The sequence below is a fragment of the Haemaphysalis longicornis genome, unplaced genomic scaffold, assembly GCF_048455015.1.
Source record: "Haemaphysalis longicornis isolate Haplotype H1 unplaced genomic scaffold, Haemaphysalis longicornis Haplotype H1 scaffold_1, whole genome shotgun sequence".
Lineage (NCBI taxonomy): Eukaryota > Metazoa > Arthropoda > Arachnida > Ixodida > Ixodidae > Haemaphysalis > Haemaphysalis longicornis.
Window position 1 is genome coordinate 483,853,151 of NW_027526203.1, and position 17,861 is coordinate 483,871,011.

A 17,861-nucleotide genomic window follows, 5' to 3' on the forward strand; every position below is an offset into this window, starting at 1 on the left:
GTCACTTCGCTCACCGCACGGACATCAACCCCGCAACGGCAATAGCCCTGGCCTTTATCACCAGGCCGCAACCAGACATTATAATCACTGATTCGAAGACGACCCTTCAAAACTTCATTCGCGGTAGAATTTCGCCTACAGCACTCAAAATTCTCCGCCATAATCCCCCTACCCAACCAGTCGGCATCGTCTGGACCCCAGCCCACTCTGGGGTGGGAGGCAACGAGGCGGCCCACAAAGCAGCACGAGAACTCACCAGCCGGGCTGGGCTCGCTCCTGCACCCTACCACGGTGCTCGGTCAGCCCGCGATCGACTGCTCTTGTACCAAGAAGTCACGGAGCATTACCGCCTCTCCCGCCGCCGCTATCCCCCTACCCACATATCTCTCACCAACGCTTAGGAGCGCCTCCAGACCAATTCCCCCCTCAGTCGTTCCCTTGTCCACAAGATCTATCCCTCTGAGTTCCCTCCACCCAACTGTCCCCTCTGCGACTCCCTGGACACATTAACCCACGCCATGTGGGCCTGTCCTCTTAACCCAGTCACCCCCATCTCCAGCATCGAGCAGTGGGAGGACGCGGTGTGCAGCTCGCAACCGGGAGTGCAGCTACTTCTGCTTGACCAAGCCGCCATCGTGGCCGCCAGCCATCGACCGGCGGCCACCACGCGTTCCTAGCCAACTTGCTTGGAAAATAAAGTGATCTCTCTCTCTCTCTCTCTCTCTCTCTCCCTCTCTCTCTCTCTCTCTCTCTCTCTCTCTCTCTCTCTCTCTCTCTCTCTCTCTCTCTCTCTCTCTCTCTCTCTCTCTCTCTCTCTCTCTCTCCCTCTCTGATCTGACAATTCCCAAAGGAACCGCTCAAAGCTCGGTTATTTCCCCCTTGCTCTTTAATCTTCCCATAAAGGACCTCCCACCACTGCTCCACGATATTCCGCATCTCCGACATGCTTTCTACGCGGACGGCTTCACACTATGGGCACCCACTGGCTCCATAGGGGGTCAACAACCGCCCACGGATATCTCCAATCCAAAGGACTGGAGTGTGCCCCCGAAAAGTCTCGTTTACTTACGCTCAGAAAGAGAACGACCCGCAAGACCGCGCACGGAATACCACAACCAGAGCTATACATAATCAATCACCCTGTACCGAATGTCCCCCACCTTCGGATATTGGGCCACATAATACCTAAAGATGGATTTGGCATACAAGTCCTCCCACACTTACAGCGCATACTCAACCAACTTATGCACATAATCCGCCGCGTCTCCAATCGTCGCTTCGGACTTCAAGAACACTCTACGCATCGTACAAGCCATTCTCTTCAGCATAATAGAGTTGGGAACGCCATATTTGGCCCTCAGACCACAAGAAAAAGATAAACTAAACGCCACCATACCACAGAGAAAGAGAATCTTACACGAAAGGACACTCCCATAGACCTCAGTGTCCGAACTGACTGCAGCGCAGCAACGACTGGCGGGAAAGCTAGCACCCAACTTCCGGTTTCAGTTGTATGTGCGGGCAGTTTGATTGTTTGGAATGCGCTGCTCGCAGCGACGGGTATCGGCACGGCATCCCGGGGCTTCTATACGTTTGTTGGAGTGTTTGTTTTATTATATCGTCCTTATCCGGGTGACCGCATGCTTTTAAGGGCGAAAAAGTCTTTCTTGAAAATGGCACAATGCACTTTCTAATAACGTTACCGGCAAGGTCATGCTAGGAATTACGTTGTGTGTTCCACATATTGTCCAGCCACAAAAAAAAACGCCGAATAACCGAAGAGATATTTATTGTACGCCACAAAATGTACCAACAAATTTGAAATGACGCCAGTCGTTGCGGGTTACAAGCATATGAACACTGACGAGCATATACCAAAAGGGAAGTAAGGCCATACAGAATAGAGGGAAAGCACATATCTTGCCTCCCATAAAAAACTGCATCACGTGAAGCTAACACAACCTCACAACGAATTCTCCATGGTGAACGAAACGACAAATCACAGTTGTGAATGCTTCCCAGTTTGAGCGCTGTGGGCGGACACCCGAAAGTTCGTCCGCTGAAACGTAGGTCGGCACGCGGTCGCTGCCGTGCCCTTCAATGTCCGCTGTCCAGCTCGTCCTAGCGACAAGTTTCGACGAGGCGACCGGGAGGTCGAGGGCGCTCGATACCTTGCCCCGGAAAAAAAGTTGGCTTTCCAGTGTTGGCGACGCACATGCCATGCCTTTGAGCAGTGTCAAGCAGGCGCCGCCCTTTGACTATCGTTTTTATGCTGCCCCAGGAGGGATGGAGATGAGGCAACTCAAAAGAAACCTCTAATGATGTTTGTAACAGAACTCTGGTAATATCAGTTTGGGGAGTAGGGGGTGAGTAAGCGTCGGCATCGCCGGAAGGGGGGGGGGGGGGGGGGGGCTAAAACACCGGCGGGGGCTCTAGCCCAGGCACTCCGCGTAGTCGGCTCCCATGGGACCAGACAAAGACAAGTTATTTGTCAAACCATTGGCTCCTTACTGCCGAGTTCCGCGCTTTCAAGTTTTAATCCGCAGCAACAAATCACCGTAACTACATTACCTCCATATGCAATTAAAATAACATATAGCAAGTGTTCAACGACCCCTGTTTTAAATTTGAAAACTCGAATTATTTTGAGTGGACATAAGAAGCGGCTACAGCGAAAAATGGAGGGAACAGATAACCCAAAGAAACACAAACCAACAGCAGGTTGGAGTCGGTAATCCATTTGTCAACGTCTTACAAAAGCACCGTACTACAGGGACGACCGAAGGAAAAGCAAGCGCTGCGTTGCCACTTTTTGAAAAAAAGCCCAAAGCCGTCCGTCTTCTTGTGCAGTTGCAATTCAAAATGGCATCGGCTTTGCGTTTTTCGGTACAGTTGCAAGCGCTCTTGTTAAGAAAGAAAGGGTCACCTTGAGTCCGCGGTGAAAAGAAAATTAGGGCTGCGTTGCTTTTTTTTTTCTTTCTATTTCCGCTATCATATTAGGTCAGAGGCGTAATTGAAGTACAGCGTAAAGCGAAACAATGTGGTCTTCAAGTTCGTTCGCCACATTTTTACGGTGATAGTTTACGGTGATAGATACGGTGATAGTTTTACGGTGATAGAAACAAAGCTGCGCGCTTCATAACTCGTCATACTCGCGTAATGAAAGCGTAACTGCCTTACGAAAATCTCTTATTCTACCCTCCCTTGCCACGCGCCGTAAACTTGCACGGCTATCATTTTTCCTCTCACTGTTCCACAGCAACTCCCCGTTCGCGCGCAATCATATCTTCTCGCCCTCACACATTTCAGCACGTGTTGATCACCCTAACAAAGTTACTCCCATCTTTCCGAGAACAAAAATATACCAAAACTCGCCTTTAGCCCTGCCAGTAACTGATTGTAATTCCTTGGCAGGTAATATTGTAACTATAACAGAGTCTCATCCTTTCTTAAGGGACACTGAAGTGATTTGTAAACATTGCGGGATTACGAGCGCAAGTTGTAGTCCGGAGTCCATAGGCCATATTTCGACCACTCTAAGTGCGTTTACGCGAATTTATTTAGTGGAAAAATCAACTCGAAAATGCTGTTCTCCTCTCTGCATCCTCGCCCATTTGCTGTGGTTTTTTCGTGTGACGTCAGGAGGAGATAACTTGGCGTGACTCCGCTGCCGACCTTCCGACAGGATCAGTCGGCCTAGCGTTTCGTCAGCCGGCCGCCGACGGGTCGTCGCCATTCGTTCGCTCAGTTTAAGCTAAGCCACGGCACGTTTGTTCGCCTCTCTTTACTTTGTTAGTTTGTACACTGTATCAAGCTCCAAGTCCAGGTCGCTCCACACAAGCGCTGCACAAGCGCACATGCGACGCTTCGCCGACTGGTACATATGGAAAATCTAAGGCCACGTGAAGGCGGGAGAAGTCAGCAATGTCAATATAGGTACTAAGGAAATAAAATGAACTGAAACTTTTACCATACAGCGTAAAACTAGGGAGCAGGAAGCACTTTTTTGCGCTGTGTGAACAAGCACAGTGGTCAGCAGCACGACTACGCATCTGCGAACGCTTTTCCATTTAAGAAATGCAATTTAGACGTGAGATATTGTGGAAATTTGGGGGGACGCTTACTGCACGAGCGCTATACAACAAATACTCATCTAAGTTGCTTAAAATTCTAAACCTAAATAAAAGTGTACTCTGGTTACACATTATATACCTCATATTTCCAAAGCCGTGGGCGCTGGCCCGGGGCAGCTGGCCCGTGGCCGAGTGGTCTGAAGCTCCGGGCATTTTGCTTTGCAAGTTGCAAGTTCGAATCCCTTAGGAAACATTTTTTTTTGTGAGTTGATTTTTTCGTTTTCGGCCGATGTTTTGTATACTGAGTTCACCATTTTTGGGCCGTAACGTTCACTGCTCCCCGAGCGAGTTCGCAGAACGCGCGCAGACTGACACCGACGCGCTGGCGAGTTCTCTTTGGCGTGCTGTTGCCGTAAGCACCGACTGCTTGCGGGCACTGGGCACAGGCCAGAATCAGCAGACCCTTGGTCTGGTGCGAGCACGCTTTTTAAGATACAGGCATGAGTAAGGCAAGCTCCAAATATGGGGTAAAAGCGCATGGCATTTGAGCGCCTGCGGTGACGCGGAGGGCGTTCATCCACTGCGTAGGCCTCGGCTAGTGATTTCTACGATTCCAAGCCGTCCTGGGAGGCTTATCTTAGGAATTTTACAGCCACCAACATGGCAGAAGCGCGGTATGACGATTATTGAGATATCGAGAATGCCCGTCCAACGATAACGTCGGATGTCAAGCATGTTGTTTTACAGAACCGAAACCGAAACTCGTTTGAATGCTTATCCTGGACATCGTCCAATCACGGTGCACCTCCCATCGTCACAACCTTTAGTTGGTGCGGCCGCCGCAGACAGCGCATGGTAGTTTTTCTTCTTTCGGGCTTTACAAAATAATTACCGCCTTATCGGCCGGATAAACGACGAAAATCGTGTTAATTTCAGCCAGTCTACGCAGTGCAAGCGAAAACGGGACCTCGACAAATTCACTTCAGTGTCCCTTTAAGCATTAAAAGTGTTCTTAGAAATTCCAATTCATTATTGTAGTTATGCGGTGGTGTTGCTTATGGTAATTACTTGATTGTTTTTGTGTGTGTTATTTGCGCCTACACTTTGTTACCTGGGGCATATTGTATTGTTGTTAACGTACATGTTCTTGAGCGCAGTTTAGATGCATGCTTTTTCACTTATTACTTCTGTTGTGTGTAGTTTTCCTGCGCGTTTATGTTTTAAGCCTTATATAATGATGTCTGGCAACATTTAATGTATTGCGCACTGGTTGCATATTTTCCTAATCCCCCCCGCCCATGTAATGACCTCGCGGGTCCTTGTGTCAGTAAGTAAGCGAAGCTCGCGGGGAGTCTCACGCTGGGCGTCGCGTGCGCAGGACCTGCTGTCGCAGAACAAGAGCGGAAACATCACCGAGCAGCTGCACCGGGAACTGGAGAACCGGCTGATGTCCTTCCTGGACCGGCGCGCCATCGACAGCGACACACTGGCCGCGCTGCTGGCCGCCTACACGGTGCTGATCCTCACTGGCGCCACGGGTAACGGGCTCGTGTGCCTGGCCGTGGCGCGGCGACCAAAGATGCGCACGGCCCGCAACCTGCTCATAGTGAACCTGGCGGCGGCCGACCTGCTGCTGTGCCTCTTCACCATGCCTTTCTCACTGGTCGAAATCGCGCTCAAGTTCTGGCCGCTAGGTGGCATCACGTGCAAGCTAGTAGCTGGCCTGCAGGCCACCAGCGTGTTCGTCTCAACGCTCAGCATCACGGCAATCGCCATCGACCGTTACCTGGTCATCGTCTACCCGACCAAACAGAGCTGGTGCTTCTCGGCACTGGTTGGCATGCCGCTCATCTGGCTGCTCGCTTTGCTCCTGTCCGTGCCCATGTTCGTGTACCGCGTCGTCGACCCCATCGACCTTCCGGACCCCGAGCGCGGCACCTTCGTCCACCTAGAGTACTGCGTCGAGCACTGGCCTATAGAGGAGGGTCGCTTCTACTACTCCATCTTTGCAATCGTGTTCCAGTATTTCATGCCCATCACAACTGTGACCGCGGCCTACGCGAGCATATGTCGCCGGCTCCGGGTGCGGCTCGTCGCCAAGGCCGGCCCGCTCAACCAGAGCGCACCGCGACAGCAGCACGACAAGCGGCGCATGCAGCGCACCAACGTGCTCCTCGTGGCCATCGCGGCCATCTTCGCGGCCTCCTGGCTGCCGCTGCACATCCTCAACCTGGTCGCCGACTCCACGCCGAGTCTGACCGAAGACTCGCGCCTCTACCGCGTCTATTTCGCCTGCTGCCACATGGCCGGCATGAGTTCGGCTTGCTCCAACCCGCTGCTGTACGGCTGGCTCAACGACAACTTCCGGCGCGAGTTCCGCCGCATCCTGAGCACCTGCTGCCCCCGGTTGCGTGCCCGGCGCGCCTCGACGACGGGGCCACCCTCGGAGAGCCGGCCGGCCACGGGACAGGCGCTGGTGCTGTTCCGCAGGCAGCGGCCGCAGACTCAGGACACGTGCCTGGACGCCGCCGGGGGGGCCGCGATGCCGAGGCCAGAAACCGGAGACCAGTACGAGACGCTCGTCGTCATCAGCCCCCAGTAGAGAGGACCTGCTCGTGGGGCTCGCGCTGCGGGATCACGTGTGAAACAGCACCGAGGACTCCGAGCGGCCCCCTCATTTTACACTGCTGCATGGTGACTGAACTACCCGGCCAGGATTCGGAAAGGATGACCATCGTGTGAGATAATAAAGCTATCTACACACAACAAAGCCCATGAAGTTTATTTTGAAGATACATGTCGAAGCTGTAAAGCCGCAGTGATAATACCAACGAAGTTGCGGTTACCCCATCACCAGAGCCAGCGAGGTGTACATGTCGTATGATTTAATTTCGTTACTTTCCCTCAGTTTCCTGCTTTGTTCTTCTTTCAGAGATCTGGGTATGTGCGCGCTTCAAACTTGTTTTACGCCGCAACAACACGCTCGCATGCAAACAAGCTTGCTTTACTGCTAGCCTTTCAAGTGCAAAGCATTGTAGGGGCTCGCCTTGTCGTTGTAGCTCGCTGTCACAATGTCACGCGACTGCCGGAATAAGGCGGCGCAGCGAGATAACGGACCCCAGTAGAGCGCCACGGCGTTACGGCGTAACGGACCCAAAGCAGTCTCTTCGAAAAACAAGTGGTTTATATAGTCATAACTGCTCGCAACTCCTGAACCGCTAGCGCTTGTCATACATCTTTCGGTTGTTTAGCGCAAAGAAAACTGCAGGTACATTGGAGGCAAAATCTGCATATATAACCAGAAGCCCCCGCGTCCATTTAGTTAGGAATGCCCGTTGGGTTGGTTTTCACGGTACTAAGCGAAATAAGTGGCCGCCAAGAACGACGAGGTCCAAACTGCGCAGTAAGGCGACGGCACGTGCGATATCCCGCTCGCAATCTTCCAGCATCCAGCAGGGGGCGCGCGAGCATTGCAAAGGCGGAAAGGAAAGGAAAAAGAAAACCTAGAAGCTGGTGGAACAAGGAAATCAAGGAAGCTATAACACAAAGGCAGCAAGCATCGAGAGAGCACAGGGAGGCCAAGCGAGTGGGAATGCAAACAGAGGAAATAACTTTGAAGTGGAATTGGTACCGCCTTTAGAAGCTGGAAGTACAAAAACTTGTACAGCAAAAACTTAAACGAGAAGGTGAGCGATGGGTCTCGAATAAATGGGCAAAGGATAAAGGCGCGCCGAGAAAGTTTTGAAATCATGTAAAGGAACTAAGGAAAAAGGCTGAAGAAGTACAACGTCATGTCATAAACGGCGAAGGCCAGGTACTAAAAGGGGAAGAAGCGGTATTTCACATACGCTCAGTGATACAAGAGAAGTTCAGGAGAACGGAGAGATGGCTAGAGCATTCAGGGAGTGGGGCAAGCGAAGTGCGTACAGATAGAGAGCTAAAGTTCGAGAATCTAAACTGGAAAAAAGCCGAAGAAAATGTTCCAGCTAATACGGCAACAGGGACGGGTGAAATTCCTATACCTGGTCAACCTACTGGGTCCAAAAAGCAAGACACAACTGATTCGAGCAATCGAAAAAGTTATAAAAACTAAGCAAGTACCGGACAATTGGCGTAAGAGCAGGATGAAGATGATATATAAAGGTAAAGGAGACAGGGCTGATGCCAATTCGTACAGGCCTATTACAGTTACCTCAGTGGCATACAGGCTGGTAATGCAAGCCATAAAAGCGGAACTACAGGCATGGATAGAGGAGAACAGCATACTGGGAGAACTACAAAATGGTTTAAGACGAGACAGACGCTTAGAGGACAATTTATTTGTCCTAACCCAATACATAGAGGTGTCAATGGCTCAGGAGCGACCACTTTGGATAGCATTTCTCGATATAAAGGGAGCCTACGACAACGTAGATAGAGAACTTCTATGGAGAATACTTGAGCGGGAGGGATTATGCCAGGACTTTATACAGCTGTTGCAGGGAATTTGCAATGAGAGCGAGGTGAAAATTACCTGGGAGGACCAAAAGTGCACGGAACCGGTAGTCACAAATAGAGGTTTAAAGCAGGGTTGTCCACTGTCGCCATTGCTGTTCATACTGTACATGGCTAGACTAGAAAGAAAGCTTGAAGGCAGTAAAATAGGTTTCAATCTATGTTATAGCCGCAAAGGACAGGAAGTGGAACAACATATCCCGGGACTGATATATGCAGATGTCATAGTACTACAAGAAGATAGCAAACAGTGTCTGCAACAGCTCACAGATATGTGCGGGGAAGAAGCTACTGAACTGGTCGGGAGTTATAGTTTTTAAAGACAACGCCCGTAACGAATCGGTATTCGTTCAAAAAGCAGCAATACCGTGGGTAACGGAATACAAATATCTGGGCATATGGTTAAACGAAGGTCAGGCGTATCTAAAAACTCATGAGGAGCATTTAAGAATGAATGGCAGAAGAAACGCCTCTATCATGAAGCACAGAGCACTGTGTGGATATAACAGATATGAAGTAGTGAGAGGAATTTGGAAGGGAGTAATGGTACCACCACTCACCTTTTCAAACGCAGTAGTGTGTGTCAAATCCGAGATTCAATCAGGGCTGGAAGCAAATCAGAGGGCCGTAGGTTGATTGGCATTAGGAGCACACAGTAAAACAACAAATGAGGCAGTGCAGGGAGACATGGGATAAGCATCCTTCGAAGTAAGAGAAGCACAGAGCAAAATATGTTTTGAAGAACGACTTTGAAATATGGATGATCCGGCCAAAGTGTTACGGTATCTTTACATGAAAAGCGTGGACACACAGTGGAGGAAAAGAACCAGAAGGCTCAGGACAAAGTATGTGAAACCTGGAAGTGCAGGGGAAACGACCAAGGCAATAAAAAATGAAGTGAAAGAAACAGAGACAACGACCTGGAAAAAGAGGATGGATGCGAAGAAGTCCTTAGATATCTACAGGGTCGGGAAGCAGGAGATCACAAGGGAAAAATTATTCGATAACACCAAAGGGAGTGCATTGCTTTTTGAAGCCCGGGCGGGTTGCTTGCGGACAAAAACGCTTATCCGCGAGCCGGTACAGGAAGAACTACGCGCAGCTGCGGAAATGAGCCAGAAACCATGCGACATATTGTAACGGAGTGCAAATGTATCCGTCCAGTCCTCAGTGATGGAGCCATCCAGCTTCCGGAAGCCCTTAGCTTTAAGGTTAGCGGAAAAGTGAATTGGACAGCAGTAGAGGTTAGTAAAAGAAGGTTAGAATGTTGGTGGGAAAAGAGCAGAGAACATTCTGGGAAGACATGCGAACAAATAAGTCAGACTAGCACAAAAATTTCGTAAAAGTAATTTCTTTTTATTTTTACATTATCTTTTATTTATTTTGTTTGTATTTTTGGCGAGGTGATTGTACAGTGGCGTTGCGACTAAGGCCGCTGTGCAACGCCACCCCGTTACAAAGGGGAAGCCACTGCGCATCATCGGCGGGAAATTTGAATTGGACAAACCTCCGTTCAATTCATCAAGGGAGGAGTGAGACATGGGCGAAGAGCGTGATGGGTGGTAGCAGTAAGCGGATAAACGGCGTCACAGCCTGTTCTGGCGAATCACTGCTCTGCACTTCCGACAGCTTTCACGTTGAGTGGAACGGCTTTCATTTTCCTCAATTCGCTGGCGTCTAAGATCTGTGCAAACGTACGCAAAGCGTGCGTGGTAGCTGCTGCGGGTCCTTGGGCGACCTTCCTTCTATCTTGTGCGTCGGGATGGGGGTTCAAAAATACGTTCTTCGGCAAAAAGCAAGCAAACCTCTGAATGGTACAGGGCAGTCCACTTTAGGTGCGAACACGGCGCAGCGTGGCCGCGCTCCGCGGAGCGCCAGCGCACAGGCAGCGACCGCGCATCGAAGCTAAGCTGCGCAGGCGCATAGAGGCTTGGAGGCGTTGCTTCGTGTCGTCTGCTAGCAGAGGAAGCACGCCGTGCTTGCTTTGCTGTGAAGCACGCCTAACTCTCGGCATGCTTGTAGCTTTTTCGCGCACCGCGACCGCGTTGCGGGAAAGCGCACTTCTCACCCTGCGCCGCGTTGTGTATTTTCTGCGTACGACAACTGAGCGCTTCCTCTACTCAGTTTCACGGTGCCAGTTTAATGCATGTATTGTTGCAAAGATTTCGGAACTGGCTTGGTTTCGTTAAGGAGGGACGCTATAGAGGAGGGCTACGTGTAATTTCGGCCACCAGGATTTAATTAATATGCACTGGTATTACACAGCACATGGGTGTCTGGGCATTTTTCCTCCGCGGAATTTTGGTCACAGCAGCTGGGTTTCGGTCCCGCGACTTTGGTAACGATGTTTGTTGGCTTTTTTCATATATATCAATATCGCGCATGGTTGAGATGGTTCATGCAGTCGCCCAGCCAGCGGGTCACGCACCCAGCACAATCGTCCTACGCTCCGGCCGAGTCCTGGACTGGCCCCGCTCTAGGCTGCTACGTTATAATGCATATGCCATTGGTTGCACTGCCTGCCTTGCTAGTCATTGGGAGACAGCAGCCCTTCCATTTGCTGCCACCTGCTGCGCATCCTCCTTTCCGGTACGACGCGCACTTCCTCGCACTGGACCTGCGTGAGGAATGCAGCTGCGGCCACCAGTCCCACGCTGCACAATTGTGGAACAGCTTCTCAGTTCTTCAGTACCACAACTTCTGCGTGCTTTTCTTTACCATCCCCACAAACATCGCCTATCCAAATGCCACGAACTGAAAAATCACCTAAATGTTCAACACGTTTGCAATGTGCTTAATGCCTTACATTTAAACAAGCACCTGCATTGTGGACTGAACATATTCTGATTTCTTTTCATATTTACGATATTTGCTGCCAATTTCCATGAGTTCGTTGATCACATTCGAAATCGCATCGAGAAATCCGCGAACGTCTTCGAGCTAGACTTAGCATGTGACACTCCGGTAAAACAAGAATTCAGGGAAGCGTGCACTCACGCACAAGACTTGAATAGCGAAGCTGTTGTTGGCGAGCATTGCAGGACACAGTTAAGTTTGAATATCATCGCTAATTTGCATAGTTTCGATGCCAGTAATCGTCGTCACATGCACCAAAGAGGTCGTCGTCTTCTTCGCGGTTAGTGGTGGATGGAAAACCATAATCAGCATTGTATCCTTCCACCATCCCTTCGTCATCGACTCGAGGCAGTGGTGGCGGGATCTGCAGGTCATATCGGGAAGGATTGACACACTCCTAGCCATGTCTCCAATTACCCATAAAGGCTTTCAGAGGATGTGGCGGCCGCGGGGATATCTCCCAGGCAATGTGTCTTGTGAACTATAGCATTAGATCTTCAGCATTATCGCTGGAATTTTTACACGCGCGGTAGGGTTTGATGACGGAGCTGGAGGTTCTTTTTCTTTTTTTGCTAAAGCCACTGCGCGAGCCGGGGACTCGGTGGTCTCAGCGAGGCACGCGCTCACGAGCGCTCGGCATTTTCTTGGTCCTCGAGGTTTTTGCCAGTTTTTTTATTTTCGCTAAATCTACTGCGCGCGCCGGAGACGCTCGGCGGTTACCACAAGGCGCGCGCCCACGGGTGCTCGAAATTTTCTTACTGTTTTTTTTTCTGCAACGGTGAACTTACGGCCAGTAACAACAGGTCCGCAGTTAATAAAGCGGGCCGGACGGCATATCCGGTTATACGGTGTCCTGCTTTAGAGAGCACACGCAGAAAATAAAGCTTTGTTCATTGACCCTCTTTACTTCTAGGGGGAGGTGAAGCCCTGAGAATCCCGCCAGGAATTGACCTGGGCCGTCACGGTGGCTCAGTGGTTAGGGTGCTCGGATATACTGAGCCGGGAGACCCATATTCGATCCCAATAGCAGATGCCGCTTTTCAAAAGAGGCTAATTGGAAGAACGCGTGTTTGCTGCGCGGTATCAGTGCACGCTAAAAAAACCTGAGGTGGTTATCCGGATCCCTTCTATACAGCGCCTTCGTAGCAAGAGTCGTTTTGAGGAGTTAAACCCTATAACCCCCGCCAAACCAGTGGTGAAATGCCTTAAACAATACATTAAACTGGCACCATGAAACTGAGTGGAGTAAGTGCTCAGTTGTCGTACGCAGAAAATACACAACGCTGCGCAGGGTGAGGAGTGCGCTTTCCTGCAACGCCGTCGCGGCACGCGAAAAAGCTACAAGCATGCCGAGAGTTAGGCGTGCTTCACAGCAAAACAAGCACGGCGCGCTTCCCCGCTAGCAGACGACACGAAGCAACGCCTCCAAGCCTCTATGCGCCTGCGCAGCTTAGCTTCGATGCGCGTTCGCTGCCCGTGCGCTGGCGCTCCGCGAAGCTCGGCCACGTTGCGCCGTGTTCGCACGGCCCTGTACATTCGATGTAAAAATGTATTTATTCCACACACACACATATCATATATATATATATATATATATATATATATATATATATATATAGAAATAAGGGTTGGCAGTCGAGAAAACCTCGGAAAGCAAAGGGGAGGATGTGGTAGATCATTGAAACAGATTAAGAATTTGGAAAGAAAGAAAGAAAGTGAAGAAAAAATGCCCGCCAGGTGGGATCCGAACCCACGACCTCCAGAATACCGGTCTGGTGCGATAAATCTGTTTCAATGATCTACCACATCCTCCCCTTTGCTTTCCGAGGTTTTCTCGACTGCCAACCCTTATTTCTGTGTTATTTTCAACGAGCCCCTCATTTCCTATTCTGATTCGCTACATGCATAGCGAGGGCCTCTGTTCTGGCAGTCTTGTTGCCAAAGGGAGCTTAAGAGGGTTCAAAGCTGGTCGACCACTCTGGACATGTCGTAGACACTCGAGTCACGACCCGGGGGTTAAAAAGAAGGTCCCCTTCACCCCGATTAGTCCGAATGGCGCTGGCTACCACCCCCAAGCACAGGAAACAAACATACCTAACATAAATACCCCAGAAAGTGAATGGGAAAATCTCCCCGCCGGTAGCGTAGTGGTTATCGCACCAGACCGGTATTCTGGAGGTCGTGGGTTCGGATCCCACCTGGCGGGCATTTTTTCTTCACTTTCTTTCTTTCCAAATTCTTAATCTGTTTCAATGATCTACCACATCCTCCCCTTTGCTTTCCGAGGTTTTCTCGACTGCCAACCCTTATTTCTGTGTTATTTTCAACGAGCCCCTCATTTCCTATTCTGATTCGCTATATATATATATATATATATATATATATATATATATATATATATATATATATATATATATAGTATAAGTAAAGAGTCGGATACACAGCAAGAACCATAACAAACAAGGTTTACTTACGTAGCGGCAACGGGACTTGCCTTCATCAGAGTAAAGTTACATGATTTTGCTGTCGCAAACATTTCGAACACATTTCTTATATAGGTTTGCAGAAAACTGTGAGAAGGAGCGAAAAATGTTTCGGAAATGGAGAGTGTGCATACAGTCGGGCTACGCCTATGTTACAACAACAACAAAAAAAATGGCGGGGAGCGAGAGAGAGAAAAAGGGGTCGTGTTAACAAAGCAGCGTTCAAGGTTGCACCATGACAGGTCAACGTATGCCGCGCGGGCTGCAAGTTCAGACAATGCGGGAAACTGGACAACCGCGGTTTCAAAAGAAAGGGAAGAGTATACAGTAAGGTATTCAGTGGCTGGGGAGACTGGTTGGGGCGGAAGCGAAGATGGGTGTGCCCCCCGCGGATGAAGAGAATAGATAGGGGGCACAAAAGAGCATTTCACAGAAGCTAGCAACTGAACAGGAAATAGGTAGGATCACAAAACATGAATAGATCACAAAGTTAAACATTCTGAAGTGGTGGTAGGAACGAGGCCTCCTTCCCCAGGACAAATGGCATTGTTGAGCCGCATTAGGCTAATAAAGATGCTGTATTAGGAGAGTTTCTGCGAATTATGATGGGAAACTCGAGGGTAGGAATAATGAACATAGTTATAAAAATTATGAAGCCGCCAATTTTAATCGAGGGATAAGCACGTTAGTTTTCCGTAACTTTCATTAATTCCAAGTGTGGCTGACGCAAACTTATAAATGAGATAGGATTCCCGAACCTCGCGGTCGTGGTGCGTTTTGAAGGCGGATTCTAAAATCATTGCTTTAAGATGTTCAAATGCATGCCCGGGACTGTTCACATGTCTTGACAGGGGCAAATAAGGGCAGCTTTTTGCATGAGAGCGGTGATTATTGAACCGTATTCGGAAGGGCGTTTCAGTTTGGCCGATATATTGTTGCCTACAAACAGTGCACTCTAGAAGATATGCGACATTAGCGGAGTCACAGTTAAAGTTACCTTTTATATTTACGTAGTAGTATGAAGCCGTGCTGGTGGCGCACTGTGTAGTGGTCATGTGTGGGCATACTTTACATCGGGGTTTATTGCAGGGCATGCAGCCAGTAGTTGCCGGTCGGTTGATACGAGAGTTAGTAAGAAAGTCACCTAAATTCTTATTACGCCGGTAGACAACGCGTGGTGGTTCGGGGAATATGCTTTTTAAGCGGTCACTTTGCATTAGGATATTGTGATGTTTTTTTAGCACGGTTGACACTCTTGGAGCGGAGGATGAGTGGGCTAAAACTAAGTTAATTTGCGGGTTCCCGTTCGGGGCTTTTTTCTTACAGATTTCGTTACGGTCTAATTGGTTGGCTCGCACAATAGCGTCGTCGATAACTTTTTCCGGGTATTTTTTATTCAGCAGGGTGGTCTTGAGTTTTCGACAGTTTGAGTCAAAGTCGGCTTGGTTTGAGCAAATTCTCCTAAATCGGTGGGCTTGGCTGTAAGGTATTGCTGTCTTGCAGTGTCTGACATGGCTACTTCCGAAGTGCAAATACTGCCGCGTGTCTGTCGGTTTTCTATACAGTTTAGTTTGAAGCCGACCTTGGAAGGTAGTAACGCTGACGTCCAGAAAGTTTACACTGTGTTCCGAATAGGAATGAGCAAGGGAAATACTAGGATGGGCTAGGTTAAATGCCTCAATGAAGGTGAGGAGCTCCGCCTCACCGTGTTGCCAGATCATGAATATGTGATCAATATACCTTTTATAGTACATTGGCTTTAAATTTTGGGTGTCAAGAAAGTTTGATTCGAGGTGAGCCATAAAGATATTAGCGTAGTTAGGTCCGATTCGAGTTGCCATTGACGTTCCGCTGACTTGCACGTAATGAACTCCGTCGAACTCAAAATTGTTAAGTTCAAGAATAAGCCTAAGGAATGTTTGGAGAGCAGAAGAATCGATAGGTTTGTCGCACGATGACTGCTCATACGCAAGGGATACAGCGGCGATGCCATCTTCATGGGGGATGTTAGTATACAGTGACGCAACATCAAGGGTGACTAGACGGCAGTTATCAGGAATTTCAATTTTTGAGATGTCTGAGAGAAAGTCATTGGTATCCTTAATGAAGGAGGGAAAGCTGGGCGGAATGTCGCAAATGAGATTATCCACATAGCGCGAGAGGTTTTCGGTAACAGTGCCAATGCCAGAAACAATGGGGCGCCCTGGGTTGTTCACCTTGTGAATCTTTGGGAGAAGATAGAATTTACCGGCTACTGGGCTTAAGGGGATCAGGGAACGAGCCGTGGTTTCATTTATTGTTTTATTTTTAACAAGCTCAGCAAGTTTATCTTTGACAATTTGCTTATAATCTTGAGTGGGATCATTGGGTAGTGCTTTATAGAACGTCGATACTGATAGTGGCTTATTGGCCTCGTTAACATAGTCGGTTTTGTCAAGGATTACGATTGCGCCTCCCTTGTCGGCAGGTTTAATGCGAGTTCCTCTAGGGCTTTCTTTTCGTTGGTAGTCATGCTGTCGTGGAAAGAAGTTTGTGTTTGGTATGCTTTTCGCACATCGCGTTGGACAGCTTTGATTTACATGTCGAGGCAACTATCACGCTGTGTGGGAGGGGTCCAGTGCTTATAGCTAGGTAGGGTTCTGCGGGCTTCTTCCGTCGCGGGGTGATCGTAGACGTATTCTCGTTGCCTCATGTTTCTGGCGAAGTTATCTAAGTCCTTAAAAAGTTGAAATTCATCAAAACCACCAGTAGCCGGGCAAAAGTTTAGGCCCTTTGACAAGACGTTCATCTGAGCTGGGGAGAGGGTTATACTTGAAAGGTTCATTACATTCCCGGTAAGGTTTTCTTTTGTGACGGCAGGCGAGGGAAAATTATTAGTACAGGGGTTTAACTGAACTGTTTGGGGTGCAGTAGTCGAAGCATTTATTACAGTCGTAGTGACATTATCGGTCGTATTGTCAGAGTGGGGGCAGTTACTAGTGCCGGAGCTTGTTAGGTTCTTACGCATGTGACCAGTGTTAGAAATCTTATCTCGGTTAAACTTTCGGTATTTTGTTCGGGATATGGCGGAGGCCGTCTTAGATTCGTAGTTGCTTAAAAGGTTCAACTCTCTTTTGCTTAGTTCCTGACTAAATAGTTCCTCTTTCTTTCGGAGAGAATGGGCCGTAGTTTCGTAGTGATTGAGGATTATTTCAGTTAATTGTAAAGACGCTTTATCGAGTACCTGTTTCAACTTATTCATGTTGGACGGGGAGAGTTCGGTAGTAGCAGGCTTTATTCTAATCCTAAGACCCCTGGGAGCGACCGCGACAGTCAAGTACTGTGCAAGAGCAGAAACGTGCAATTCGGAACGTATGCGCTTTTCGGTGATTTTTCTTAGCTTTAAAAACTGTCTTGAAACGGGGAAGGAGGCCGCGTTACCTGTTTTTTTGTGTTGTAGTCAGTTGCTGCTATGCTAATTCTTTCGAAGGTTGTAAGGGCATGTGGCACGGAGGGCTGGATTTTGGACCCCGGAAGGTCCGGCGGACGCGCTGCTGTTGGTTTTCGTGGGCTCGGCGGTCGCCGAGGATGCGGAGCTTGGGCGTGGCATGCTGTTGGTGCGGCGCTGGTCAGGGAGCTTCGTAGTGTCACCGCGAGCGTTCCCTCGGGGCGTTGTGGCCGCTGCAGGTTTGCCAGTAGGGGTTGGCATGTCGCTGGCCCGACGCTCGTCCGTGGACTTCGGGGTTGGGGCGCTGGCGCTCGCCCGGGGCGCCGTGGTTGCGGTGGATCTGGGAGGCGGTGGCGGTGGGCTGCTGGCACGACATTGCTCCGGGGTCCTTACACTGGATAGAATTGGAGGCAGTGGAGGAAAGTCGCTGTCATTTGGCAAGATAGCCGGGGCTGCAACTGGGTCGGCGGTGCATGCGAAGTCGCGCCAGCCCAGAGGATTGCAGCGCTGTTGCATGAAGCAGAGTGC

General features: G+C 49.5%; 1 protein-coding gene across 1 annotated transcript in view; it reads left to right on the forward strand.

Annotated features, from left to right (window-relative positions):
* The window catches only part of LOC144173843 (neuropeptide F receptor-like), a 645,630-nt gene extending 638,826 nt beyond the window's left edge, over window positions 1–6,804 (forward strand). The window contains exon 4 of the mRNA XM_077702120.1: window positions 5,452–6,804. Coding sequence (XP_077558246.1) covers window positions 5,452–6,675 — 1,224 coding nt within the window. The 3' untranslated portion in view covers window positions 6,676–6,804. The remainder of the gene's footprint in view (window positions 1–5,451) is intronic.
* Window positions 6,805–17,861: the final 11,057 nt, after the last annotated feature.